This window comes from Amphiprion ocellaris, chromosome 15 (assembly GCF_022539595.1).
Source record: "Amphiprion ocellaris isolate individual 3 ecotype Okinawa chromosome 15, ASM2253959v1, whole genome shotgun sequence".
In the NCBI taxonomy this organism is placed as follows: domain Eukaryota; kingdom Metazoa; phylum Chordata; class Actinopteri; family Pomacentridae; genus Amphiprion; species Amphiprion ocellaris.
The window spans coordinates 5,486,864-5,500,828 of record NC_072780.1 but is presented as its reverse complement, the minus strand read 5'-3'; the positions used below and the strand labels follow the sequence as shown (position 1 = coordinate 5,500,828).

At 38.4% G+C, this 13,965-nt stretch overlaps 1 protein-coding gene across 1 annotated transcript; it reads left to right on the top strand.

Annotated features, from left to right (window-relative positions):
* Positions 1–18: 18 nt before the first annotated feature.
* On the top strand, positions 19–12,865 carry LOC111570995 (potassium/sodium hyperpolarization-activated cyclic nucleotide-gated channel 2-like). The gene is made up of 7 exons (XM_023274027.3): positions 19–854; positions 5,245–5,674; positions 5,763–5,924; positions 6,922–7,140; positions 7,653–7,799; positions 9,064–9,304; positions 10,992–12,865. Exons 1-7 carry the CDS (start codon positions 397–399, stop codon positions 11,192–11,194), a joined length of 1,860 nt encoding a protein of 619 aa, XP_023129795.2. The 5' UTR covers positions 19–396; the 3' UTR covers positions 11,195–12,865.
* The last annotated feature ends 1,100 nt before the right edge of the window (positions 12,866–13,965 follow it).

Genomic DNA, 13,965 nt, shown 5'->3' with positions numbered 1-13,965 from the left:
ATTTGTATCCGTCCTCTCACGGTCAGACTGGAGGCAGGACATCCGCAGCTTCAATGTTTTTACTTTTACGCGGAGCAGAATTCATTCATCACATGAGGGAACTTTCTTAATGGGCGTTGCAACTTTTTTCTGGGTGTACAGTGAGAACTCGTGAGGGGGGCAAACCGTTATTTTTGCGTAGAATTTTGGGGTTTCCCATGTGTTTGTGTGTGGAGAGCCGACCTCCTGCTGCTTGGTGGTATGTTTAGTGGCTGTTCCGTCTTTTTGTTTTAGGGTATTTAATCCCTATGAAGTAGAATGGAGTATTGCATTTGCAGAAAACTTTATTACTAAGTGAACTTTATAATCAGCCACATCAGATCAGTAACTTTGCTTTGCTCAGCTGCGTGCGTAAAGATGACCAGCCCCTCCAGGAGCATAGACGACCATAAGGGCATCACTGACAGCCCAGCTCCCAAGCCGGAAGCGCCCCGGTACCGCAGCTGGAGCAGCCTCCGCTTCTCCAGATGGAGAAGTGGCTCCCAAAGGACGACCCCACCCGGGACCCCGTCCCCGAAAACGGACAAGAGGAGCGACGTGACCAAGACGCTCCTCTCTCTGGTGAGGACGCACAACGACGACTACACGGCGGATCCGGACGGCCTGCTGAACCCCACCAGTGAGAGCGACGGAGGAGTCGAAGTCTTGGCTCAGGACCAGTCCACCTACTTCCAGAGGCAGTTCGGCTCCATGCTGCAGCCAGGGGTCAACAAGTTCTCCCTGCGCATGTTCGGGAGCCACAAGGGCGTTGCTGCTGAGCAGGAGAGGGTCAAGAGCTTTGGAGTGTGGATCATCCACCCCTACAGTGACTTCAGGTAAAGATGAGGATGAGCTACCACCCAGTCTAAGTTTGTGGGGCCAGAAATGCAGAATGGATAATTTTCTCACTACACAACTCCCCTGATCCATGAATATTGTCCACAGAGTTCCCTTGAAAGCATTTCCTCCCAGCAGACATCCTGTGATTGAGCCTCACAGCAGTTCTTCCAAGGACAGGCTGCAGCACAGCAGCTGATGTCAGGGCTCCTAGCACATGATAAGGCGATGAAGGGATCTGATTAGTGATACAGTATATAGGACAAGATCATCTGGATTAATCATACCACTCCCTTGTGCCTCCCTTTATTATGAGGAGGGACAACTGCATTCATTCATCCTGTTTATTATTCCAACTGAAAAACATCCAACAAGTTCTTAGCCCAGTTTGGCTTTACTTGCTGAAGGATTTGTTCAGTCAGTCAGCGTTTAGAGACCAAACAACATCCATGCCCAACTTAATCTGTTCTTTAGGCCGCTAATATAAGTCGCTATCAAATTTAAACAATTTTTAAACATCCGGCCAATGCCAGACAGAGAGGATAAACCCATGCACAGGGATTATTGCCCATAAGAATCCGTATAATTCCCATCTTGCTCTATTATGCAATAATACACAGACAGCTGAGGGGGGGATTACTGGAGGCCTGCTCTCCTTAAACCTTATGCTCAAACTTCCACTTTAAAATGGATGGGTTGGAACGGCCAAATTTTTTGCTCAGCTGTTTTGTTTTAGGGGTTGAGGTGTAATAGTTGGCTCTTTTTGCATTGTGGATCCGATCATGAGGGTAGAGATGTTTAGCAGGTATAGTGACACAAATCAAGCCTGGTCCTGGACTAAACTGACTTTTGTATGAAGATTCTCATTGAAAATTCAGTTTTATCCAATACCAGGCCTAATCTGTATCCAGGAAACCCTATGTGGGTGTCACAGTTTGGTGATTCATTTGCTAATTAGCACTATGTAGCTTAAAATACAGCTGAGGTTGAATGAAATGAGCTTAGTTTTGCAGATTTGACCTTTGCTTTTCATTGCAGTTCATCATACTAGGGATGTTCGATACTGGCTTTTTTGCCAATAACTGATATGCTGATACTGTCCAACTCTCAATTTCCGAGTCCGATATCAACCGATACCAATACTGATACCGATATATGTGGGCTATTTAACTAATTTTAGGTAACATCACATATCTCCTGTCGTGGAATTAACACATCATGCCTCATTTTATTGTGATGCCCTATTGGATGCATTCTGAAATGCAACAACGCTTTCCAAATGTAAACATAGTCGGTGCAAAATACTACTTCAACTTAAGTTATGGGAAAAATGCCATTTTTATTTGTTTTTAATTGTCTCAAACAACAGTTCACACTCTCCCTCCCTCTATGAGTCAACTACACGGTACGATTTTGAAAACTGTCGGCGAAATCCAGGCATTATTGTATCGGTTTTCATGATAGGCAAAAACCCGATAACGATATTGACCGATATTACATTTTTATGCCAATATCGGCTCACCAATATTATCAGACATTCCTACCCAATACACGTTAAAATAGTTGCAATCTGGACAACAGCGGTTAAAAAGTGGAAGAAATGTGGCTTTTCTTGCAAATATTCAGAGTTGTATCAATTTAATACTTTAAATATTCTTTATAGTCATGTTTAAACTTAGTTAATACTCTAATAATGTAATCCTGGATTCAACAAACCACACTCTATCTGCCGCCCTTTCACACACACACACACACACACAAGCTAAACAGTTCATGACGACGCTCATAATGCCTTCCTAAAGTCTTTGATGGTGTTATTCGCAGCAAGCAGCCACTAATCTGCTGCAACATGAGAAGTGACGATAAGTAGTCATGTAAACCACCATGTAGACACCGAGGACACGGACGCGAGAGATTGATGGAGGGATAAACACGAACGACAGCAGAAAAACCCAATCAATCAGTTCTGTGCCTCGGCTCTGACCGGGCTAAAGAAGCAGGTCGCTTTGCTCACAGACCTAGTATTGCAATCACTGGTGGAGGGTGACTGTAATCAAAAATAGTCTGCTTCATATTCTGTTACTGCAGCTCCCGGGAGGAAAGAGCGACCGAGAACGACAAGTGATTGACACTTGATGGAAACAATCTGTAAGGAAATCCTGGTGTATAACGAGACACTGGAGACCTATAGGGAAACGAAGACGTGTATGACATGAAGCAGACAGCAGTCAGTGCAGCTACATGCTGGACAGACCGTACAAACCAGACATTACATGCTGGACATGGACAGTAGCAGCGACGCTTTCTTTCCTTCACCGCCTTCTTGGTGGTACGTTGAGCCCAATGAGGCAAACGTCGTTAATCGTTAATGAGAGGGGTTCCTCCTGTGACAGAAGCTGTTATGAGAATAAGGGTCATTTCGAAGTGGGTCATTCCCAAACGGCACACTGTCCTCCTGATTGGATGACTTCACCTGCCCTTTGTAGCTGTTTCAGATTCTACAACTGTACTATATATATTTGGTCTTTTTGCAGCTTTATTTGGCAGTCATAGTGAGAGGAAGACAAGAAAGTGGGGAGAAGAATGGGGGAATGACCAGCAAAAGGCCCATGGGCAGGAATTCAACCCATCACCACTGCATGGAGACTATAGCCCCAGTTTATGGGTCGCTTACTAAACCTGTTGAGCTACCTGGGCGCCTCAAATGGGAAAATATCTTTAATACCTTCTTTGAACATTAGATCAAAAATGTTTTCATGACAACATTATTAGAATAGTGCTGTGGAAACATTCACTGTTGCAGGAGAGACTTCATGTTTTCTGCAGTTAGTTGGGGGAAAAAATCTGCACATGCCCCTATGGACAAAACTTAGTTGGAAATATTAGTACATTGGTACATATTAGTACATATGGGCAAAAATCTAATGTCATGCATCTGTAGCTAGTAACATACAGTTTTTCTTAAATAAAAGCCTGACCTTTTAATTAAGAAAATCCCAGTCCAGCTAATTAAAACCGTCCATCTCTTCCTGCTATCTTAAGCTGCTTCGTTGAAACTAGAAAGTCCTTCCTCTCAAACAGTGATGTATAAACGATTGATGCTCTTACAAGGCCTTACTAAGTCCTTATAGGCAGTTCTGACAAGAAGGAGACCGTTGTCCTGTCTAAATAAATGGAGAGAGAGCCGTAACTCAGCGGAAATATGTTGCTGGCATTGAATTCAAACTGAGCTTTTTAAAAAACTACTCAGTCTGTTATATGTTTAACTAAACACAGGATAAGTATTCTTTTCAAGTCATTCATTCTGTTTTTATTTATATTTTACAAAGTACGCAATTTTTTTTTTAAAGTGGGATTGTCTTGTCACTATTCATTATTTTAGATTTTTTAATTAGTTTTTTGGGCTTTTTGGATACATTGAGGTGGAATGTGGCGATTGATCGATCAGATACTTTTTTTTTGGAGCCAAAAAAATGCATGTCCTTTAGTTGAAGAAGAAATTTTTGTCAGTTTGGTCATCATCTATCAACTCTGCCATTGTCTGCTATTGTTTGAACCCTCATGTTGTCCTTCGGGTCAAACTGACCCATTTTAAAGTTTGAAAATATGGAGAAAAATAAACATTTTCACACAGAAAATTTCCACATTTTCAACATTTTTGGGAAATTTTTGAACATTTTTTGGTGAAAAAAGAAATGTAAAAAAATTAAGAACATTCAGGAAAAAATCAACCATTTTGGTAGATTTTTTTCTGAATGTTCTTAAAGAAAATATTAGAAGTTTTACTGATATATACGTAATCAATTTAGATATTTTTAGGATTTCTTTGGAAGATTTTACTCATTTTTTGAAAATATTTACAAGAATTTTCTTGCCAAAATTTGGGGATTTTTTTTTTTTAATAAAATTTTTAAGGGAAACTTTTAAGGAATTATTGGAATTTTCTTCCTGAAGGTTTTGCAAATTTTCAGAAATTTAGGGATTTTTTTGCTGAATTTTTTTTTATTTTTTTCAGACAAGGAAACAATATTTTTTGGTGCCCGTAAATGAAGACAGCAGGAGGGTTAAGATAACTGCACCATACCAGTAATGGACTCTGCCTCTTGGACATAAGAATACTGAGCGGATTATTTGCTAAATTAATTTATAGGAATATTCAAAGCAGGTCCTCTACAACTTTGTGAGTTTGTTTGCTCATATCTTCGAGTTATGTTATCTTATCTAGTGAGAAACACAAGATTATGGACACTGGATGTAGAAATAAGCATCTCTGCATAGTACAAGTGGAAAAAAAGTTTTCAGTTTAGAATTGCAACAGCTGAAAATCTGCACAGGCCCACAGCCAGTTGACTTCACCTTAAAGCTCTCCTCGTCGCGTGTCCTGCGCAGGTTCTACTGGGACATCGTGATGCTCCTGCTGATGATGAGTAATCTGGTCATCCTGCCCTGGGGAATCACCTTCTTTGAGGACCAGAACACGATGCCCTGGATCACCTTCAACGTCTTGTCCGACACGCTCTTCCTCATGGACCTGGTGTTCAACTTCCGTACGGGCATCTTAGGAGAGGACAGTCACATCATCCTGGACCCCAAAGAGATCCGCATGCATTACCTTCGCACCTGGTTCATGGTGGACTTCATCTCCTCCATCCCTGTCGACTACATCTTTCTCATCGTCGACCTGGAGTCCCGACACGAGTCCTCTGATGTCTACCGAACCGCCAGAGCTCTGCGCATCGTCCGTTTCACCAAGATCCTGAGTCTGCTTCGGCTTCTTCGACTGTCTCGCCTCATCCGGTACATTCACCAGTGGGAAGAGGTAAAAGAAGATGCAGAACAGACACATCGGAAATTTAAAAGTTATCCAGTTTAATGCTTTATCCTCCACATAACTTTCTCCCTGCCAGATTTTCCACATGACGTATGACCTGGCCAGTGCAGTGGTGCGTATCGTCAACTTGATTGGCATGATGCTGCTGCTGTGCCACTGGGACGGCTGCTTGACCTTCATGGTGCCGATGCTGCAAGACTTTCCTCCAGACTGCTGGGTGGCTAAAAACAACATGGTGGTGAGTACAAGTTCAGCAAAACACAGTTCAATGTATATAAAACTTTATATTTAAAATAAATTCTACAGACTGGTAACCAGATAGCTCTACTTTAAGTCCTATCTCACAAACGCCGTATTCTATTATTCCAGTTTTTAATAGCTGTTGAGTAAATTATTCCTTATGATTTCATATCATTGTTTTTGAGTCAATTAGGACTTTTTAAAAAAATGCCAACGTACTCTCCCTGTTTTGGCTATGCAGTTTTAACTGATGTAACAATTTATTGATTTCATAATTATCAAATCTACAGCTTATAATTTCTACACTTTGTTTTCTGTACAGTTCAAACAAAGACGTAGACATAACATGCACTGTTTTTAGGTCTGGACATGCCAGTTAGCGATGTTTTTAACCTTTGAAGAAGGCCAGATTAGCTGTTTTACCCTGATTTCAGTCTTTTCTTGAGCTGAGCTAATCAGATTATTTGTGTTCATGTTATCATCTGTCTCTTGGCAAGATAAAGTTTATTCCTAAAACTATTTAATTCCAAACGAGCCATCTGTCTCCTGATAGGGTCTTCCATCTCAAACAAGAAAAGCACTCAGAGAGCGCAGTACTCCGCCAAAGCTGCTCACTCGTATGATTTACGAAGGATTAAATGTGCGAAAAACATGCTGAAAGTGGGTTAATGGGCAGTTTTTCTGAAAAAAAAATATCTTGGAAAGTTCTTGATATATCAATCTAAAACACCACAGACACCATTTTAACTATCCATACCTTTTGATAAAACAGTTCCAAGCAAATCAGAGATGGTCGAGCAGAAGGCCCTGATGATTTGAAATACATGAACCCTATAGTTACATTCCAGGAAACAAAATACGTATTCCAAATTCTGAAAATATAATGTGGCCAAAACCTCTGTGACATTGATACCAACTCTGGCTTCGACTATCTGCTCTCCACCTGATCACATAGCTGTGTCCTGAAACCTCTCCCCTCATTTTTTCCTTCTCAGAACTCTACATGGCACATCCAGTACTCCTACGCTCTGTTCATGGCCATGAGTCACATGTTGTGTATCGGATACGGCGCCAACCCTCCGGAGGGCATGACTGACGTGTGGCTCACTATGATCAGTATGGTTGTCGGGGCCACCTGCTATGCCATGTTCCTCGGCCACGCCACCAACCTGGTGCAGTCTCTGGACGCTTCACATCGCCAGTATCAAGAGAAGGTATCTTCTCTGCCCCGACCTGAAAACTTTCTAAATCCTTTTGACCTACAGCGTCCGTTGTTTCATGGACAATATGTCCCAGGAGCCTCACGTGGACGCTAATGTGATTCTGGCTTTGAGGTTTAATATCACGGCCATGTTTCATATGATAGGCTTGCTTACTTGTTCGTAATTTATTTCGTGGCAATTGTGCCAAATGCCTAGAGAATATGTGTATTATCTAATGGATTTTGTGGCCTTACTGTGACCCATTCCTGGGGATTTTCACAAGATAAAGCGGTAGCGAATGATGAACAAATGGTGAGGCCTTTGTTTTGGATCCCTGTTCGCTAATGCCCATTACAAATGAGTTTGTAATCCACTTAAAACGGGAGTAAAAGCACGTAAAACAAATAGTCTGTGATTATTCTGGTTGGGAATAATTCGGCAAGCACATGGTCGAAAATGTGACTAATTGTAACTGTGTCCTTGTGAAGGTCAAATCAACGTGTGTTTTCTACAAATGTTTTCAGTACAAGCAGGTGGAGCAGTACATGTCATTCCATAAACTACCGGCGGACGTGAGACAGAGGATCCACGATTATTACGAGCAGCGATTCCAAGGAAAGATGTTCGATGAGGACAGTATCCTCGGAGAGCTCAGCGATCCGCTCAAGGAGGTGTGTTATTCATCAGACCTTTGACCTGATCTTCTCTTTTCGAGTTCTCTTCCCAGTTCTATATGGTATGATATAACTGAAATTAAATCCCAGCTGGCATAAGGCGAGAGGAAGAGAAAGCCTTGACGAGGCTTCCAGTAATCTGAACGCAGTGGAAGATCCAAGATATTGTCTTGTTTTGTCCAAGTGACAGTTCAGTTTCTAAAGATATTCAGTTTACAATGAAATAGAAGCAAGAAAAGCGGCAAAGAAGAGCAAAAAAGCTTGAAAGTTTAGTATTTGTATTACATTTTTTGTGTGACATTGGTTCAAATCATCACAGATATAGCTCGATATTTCCCATTTTGTCCTCAGAGAGATTAATCGACTGATTATTTAAAGGATTATTTCTTTCCTGTAAGGTTTATTTATGGCTTTTTTTTTAGTCAGAGACAGGAAACTTGGATTGACATGCAACAAATGGTCCAGTCAGCTGGTACTTGAACCAGTGATCTGCTGCTAAAGGCAGTTATGCCAATATTGGGAGATTATGGTTTTGACACAGTGTGGAAAAAGTATGTAAATTCACATTCAGCAATGTTTGTTCCACTGCGGTGCACAACTGTAATTCCTTAGAGATATAAACAGCTTACAATTACTTCTATTATCAAGAAAAATCTGATTTTTCCTACTTCAAATGTCTTGTTTGGATCTAAAAAGATTAAATCATAGATGATATATTAATCTGCACTTATTTTGATAATTGTATCATGGTTTTCTTTTTATTTTCACACAAAAATGCTCCATATTCTCACTTTTCAGCCTTTCAAATATGATGAATTGCTAATTGTCTTATTAAGTTATGTAAACGTGAATATCTCTTTCAACTTGGGAGAGCTGTAACTGTTATTCTCTCACCACTTTTTGATGTTTCAAAGACCAAATGGTTAATTGAAAGACTAATTAGAAGATTAAATGATATGCATACATTACAAATGTTCTGTTTAAGAAATGTTTTTGCTCTACAAACTCCTTTAAACATGTAACTTAATAACTTTAATTTAAAAGTTATTAAATTAAATCATTAATTTGGACAACCGACAGTAATAAAATGACAGCATGCCCATTAGTAAAGCTGATAAATATACATGGACAAATCCCTACCGGACTATGTTGAATAGTAAACTGCATCTATAGTCCACAGTCAAGATGAAAATATGTATTTTAGTGACTTTGACTATTTCTGATTGTGATTGCTTCTGTTTTTCTTCCTCCCACCGTGCAGGAGATTGTCAGCTACAACTGCAGAGGGCTGGTAGCCAACATGCCGCTCTTTGCCAACACCGACCCTCATTTCGTGACAGTGATTCTGACCAAGCTGCGTTTCGAAGTTTTCCAACCGGGAGACTTGATTATCCGAGAAGGAACGCTGGGTCGGAAAATGTACTTCATCCAACATGGCACCGTCACCGTGATCCCCCGCGGCAGTAAGGAGATTAGGCTCAGTGACGGAGCGTATTTTGGAGGTAAATCATTCGCCGCTGACCTCAACCTTCACATTGTTCTGTAAGAGGCTCTGTGATTCAGCTTCTTTTCTGTTGTTACCCTCCTGTTAGAAAAGCTCTGACTGACCCTCTTTTAGCTTCTCTGCAGTTCTTAGTGTCCCAAATTTAAAGCTTATCTGGGTATCATTAATATCCACACCGGATGTGAGGCTGCAACTTCTTATTCTCACTGTTTGTCTTTCGTTATGTTCTGATCAAAATCCAAAAATGTTCAGTTCAGCTAGGAAGAAAATGCCTCATGTTCATATTTATGAAGCTGGAACTACCTCATTTTAGCCTTATTGCTTTGAAAATCACTGAAATGATGAAATAGAAAGGTTGCTGGTTACCTTTTTGTTATTGGACTAATTGATAGTTGGTATAGTCTTGCAAAGATTTAAGTATATAGCAATGTAACTATTTCTAGAGGCCTTTGGTATTTAACCTGTTTTCATGAGGATTAGTGCTGTAACTAATTATTCTTGTTGGCATCAGCTAATCATGTTAATTACTATTAATTATGTGTTGATAATCACTTCAGCTTCATAAAGAAATTCTTTCTTTAATGGAACGCAAGTGCAAATTAATCCTATGAGCTTCAACAGCAACTGGACATTTCTTTTTGGTTGCTGAAGACATTTCACATCTTATCCAAGAGGCTTCTCCGTGTCCAACTGGTGGGAAGTTTCAGGTATTTATTCTCACCCACAAACCACATGGTTTATGGTGTTGACAGGGGTGAAACTGCCTTTAGAAGGATCTCAGTACTGCATTCTAAGTACCAGATAAGTGACGTCGTAGACCCCCTTTTTTTCAGAGATGGCTGTTCCAGTTTACCATAGATGGCTTCCTGCACTTTCCCCCCAAAAAGTCTGTCTTCTCTGTCCAGAATGTGACATTTCTGTCCTTACAGGAGAGTCCCTTCTTCATTAGATCCAAGTTTACTGCTGAGTTTTGTATGAAGAGTTCGTTTTCCTGTTGTGCAGATGCACTTGTGGACAGTTGCTTCATCTCCCCTGTGTACTGTATGTTGGAGATTATCATGAGCTGGATGAGTGAGAATCTATACGGACATAAGTGTAATGAGTTTTAGCCTGGATTGATGCATCACCCTTATTGTTGCTTTATGCTTTGTAGTCAAAGTCTTAACCTTCATGTTGTCCTGTGGGACCATTTTAAAGTTTAAAAATGTGGAAATAAAAATATTTTCACAGTGAAAAGTTCCACATTTTCAACATTTTTGGGAAAATTTTGAACATTTTTTGGTGGAAAAAAAGAAATGTTAAAAAGTTTCTTTAAGAACATTCAGAAAAAAATCAACCAAAATCCAGTGAAATTCACTGGATTTTGGTAGATTTTTTTCCAAATGCTCTTAAAGAAAATATTAGAACATTTACTGATATATATGTAATCACTTTAGATATTTTTAGGATTTTAGCGAATTTCGCTGGATTTTGGTTGATTTTTTTGTGAATGTTCTTAAAGAAACATTTATTTTCCACCAAAAAATATTGAAAAATTTCCCAAAAATGTTGAAAATGTGGACATCAGAAGTTTCACTGTGAAAATATATATTTTTTCCCCATTTTTAAACTTTAAAACAGGTCAATTTGACCCGCAGGACAACAGGAGGGTTAATAATTAAACTGACGTCTCTTCCTTGGTTCAGAGATCTGCCTGCTGACTCAAGGCCGGCGTACAGCCACTGTGAGGGCCGACACCTACTGTCGTCTCTACTCCCTGAGTGTGGACAGTTTCAACGAGGTCCTGGAGGAGCATCCTCTGATGAGGAGGGCGTTTGAGAGCGTAGCTGTGGACCGACTGGACCGGGTTTCACGTAGACCCAGTTATCAGCCTCCTGCAACCGAATGAGCCCATCAACACCAGCAGACAGAGACTCCAGGCAGGAATGTGTAGCCTGTTCTTAAATGTAAATTCTACTGACCTTAGTATGCAGTAATGGACAACCAGTTGGAGACCCTCAGTTTAATTTATTAACGCATTATCGCTGCTCTCTGTTGAAAACCTTGTACCTTCAGTTAATTTCATTTTATTACTTGAATCTTAAAGAGCTATATTATCATGTTTGTGCTAGATCTTTGTATACTGTTCATGTTAGATCCTCTGCATTCTTTATAAACTGGATGGACATCAGTGGCAGCACTTTGTTCTTGCTCCCCGATCAGCTTACATTTTGACTTACACGTGCTTTCGTACCGACAGCTATACTGTAAATAGTGCTTTAAGATCACATTTCAGTGGCCTGCTTGCCTCCTGGAACAACAGTGCAAGCTTGATGATCCATCTCATCATTCAGACAGGATAGTGAAAGCGTACAGGAGCACCAGCTGGCGATACAGCCAACAGATTTCTGAAGCTTTGATTTTAATGATCCCTCAGATGTGTAGGTTGTATGAAGTGAGGGTTTAATACCGGTGTTCCCTGAAGATAAGCTGCACTGATGTAATAACTCCAACTGTATAGAGACAGGGAGTACACAGTTATATATCACTGCTTAAATCAGACGCATTTCTTCATCCTCGTACTTCTGAGTTGTTAATTTAATAGAGAAAACTCAAAATGTACAGAGATTGTATGAAAATTTGACCTATGCATTGCTATAAATTAGCATTCAGTATTATCTGGTCTCATGTTTTCCACATGTAACACTTACTAGTTACTTGCTCTCTTGTTAAAATGCTGGCAATTCATCTGCAATTGTACTTTTGTGTTTTAAAAAAAACAGTTTATGAAAATGAGTAGGGACTGCACAGTGGCTTGGTGGTTAGCACTTTAGCCTTGCAGCTAAAAGATGCCGTCTAGGCCTTCCCGGGATCTTTCTGCATGGAGTTTGCATGTTCTCCCTGTACATGTGTGGGTTTTCTGTGGATACTCCGGCTTCCTCCCACAGTCCAAAAAACATGCTCAGGTTAATTGGTGATTCTAAATTGTGACTCTAATGAGGATTAAGCGTGTATAGATAATGGATGGATGAACTATCAGTAGGTTAATTAGTAGATACGTCACCTACAAATCTGACATTATATATGTACATTTTTCACAGCAGACATGTAAGAAAAAGGAAAAGCACAAGTGTATCTAACGACATTCATAATGTTTAAATTCAGTTTAAGTGTCCCAATGAGCCATGCCAGTCAACAGTAATTATAAATTAATGGTAATTACATACGTGTTTTTCCAGCTATGACATTTCACAATTTTGAAGTATATGCTATTTATTTTTTGTTATTTATTTTCTTTCCAAACATGATTTGACAAGTGTGAATAGACCTGATATTGATAGCCGAATATTGTTTTAAATTCTACTAGTCTCAGGTAAAATTCATTCAGTGTGTTTCTTACAGGTACATTTTTATGCCCATTCTATTTCAGAGAGCCACACACAGCTGCACAACAATATTAATCTTATGAATGTGTTTCATTTTGTTCTTTAAACTATCTGATGAATTATCCTCATACTGATGATGTCATGTATATATATATATTTCTACCCTTGAAGCATAAATATAATATTTTTTCCTATGTCGTTGTTTTTGAAGGCTTTTTTTTGGACTCACAACACTGATGGAAGACACATTTAGATCTTTTACTGAAATAAACGCTGTCGTGCCACGATGTAAAAATATACTGAAAAAATTCCTTATTAGGAAGGTATAATATGTCATCAAAATATGTACTATAATATGACTATGTAGCTTATATTATATTATATTATATTATATTATATTATATTATATTATATTATATTATATTATATTATATTATATTATATTATATTATATTATATTATATTATACACATGCTTCCAGTCTTTAACTATTTTAACATATTTGGAACTTAATTTAATTTTTCACAACTAGTCTGATAAGAAGTTTGAATCAGAGAATTTTTGACTTTTTTCTTGAAAAATTACTTAAGAAGGTTAATAAAATAGTTGAATCGTAGAAGTTAGTAATTAATCCCTGCAGCATTATATTACAATATATTAATAATTATAAAATAACATAATATTAGATTAGATTACATGCATATAGTATGTAATTCAATTTCTGAATTTAATAGCTGACAACCAATCTAATAAGAAGTTGCAATAATATAATTTAGATTTTTCTCTTGTAAAAATACTTTAAAAGAGTAATAAAATAGTTAAATAGTCCAATTGATTACTCGCTGCAGTACTATATTCTATTGCTTTATATTAATATTTATAATATTGTATATAATATTATACTCTATTATTATATCATTTAATAGTTGAGAACAGAGAATTTGGACTTTTAAGAAAAACGTATTCAAAACCATTAATTAATTAGTTGAATAGCTGAATTAATTGATTAATCACTGCAGCTCTAAATTATATTACATGCATACATGATTGGCGATTAATGTAATTGTTGACGAGTCTAATACAAAGTTAGAGTTAGACAATTTTACGATGGATAAAATAGTTATATTATATTATATTATATTATATTATATTATATTATATTATATTATATTATATTATATTATATTATATTATATTATATTATATTATATTATATTATCAATGTGTGGCTGTTCTATTATTGTGTAATTTTGAGGAGAATACGTAACAGTGCACTGGAGATTTTAAGACGACA

Bases quoted from the DNA above. Each gene is read 5' to 3' on its own strand.
- LOC111570995 (XM_023274027.3), top strand. From the start codon at position 397: ATGACCAGCCCCTCCAGGAGCATAGACGACCATAAGGGCATCACTGAC. The intron at 855-5,244 runs GTAAAGATGAGG...TGTCCTGCGCAG, and splicing joins CACCCCTACAGTGACTTCAG to GTTCTACTGGGACATCGTGA. The intron at 5,925-6,921 runs GTGAGTACAAGT...TTTCCTTCTCAG, and splicing joins TGGCTAAAAACAACATGGTG to AACTCTACATGGCACATCCA.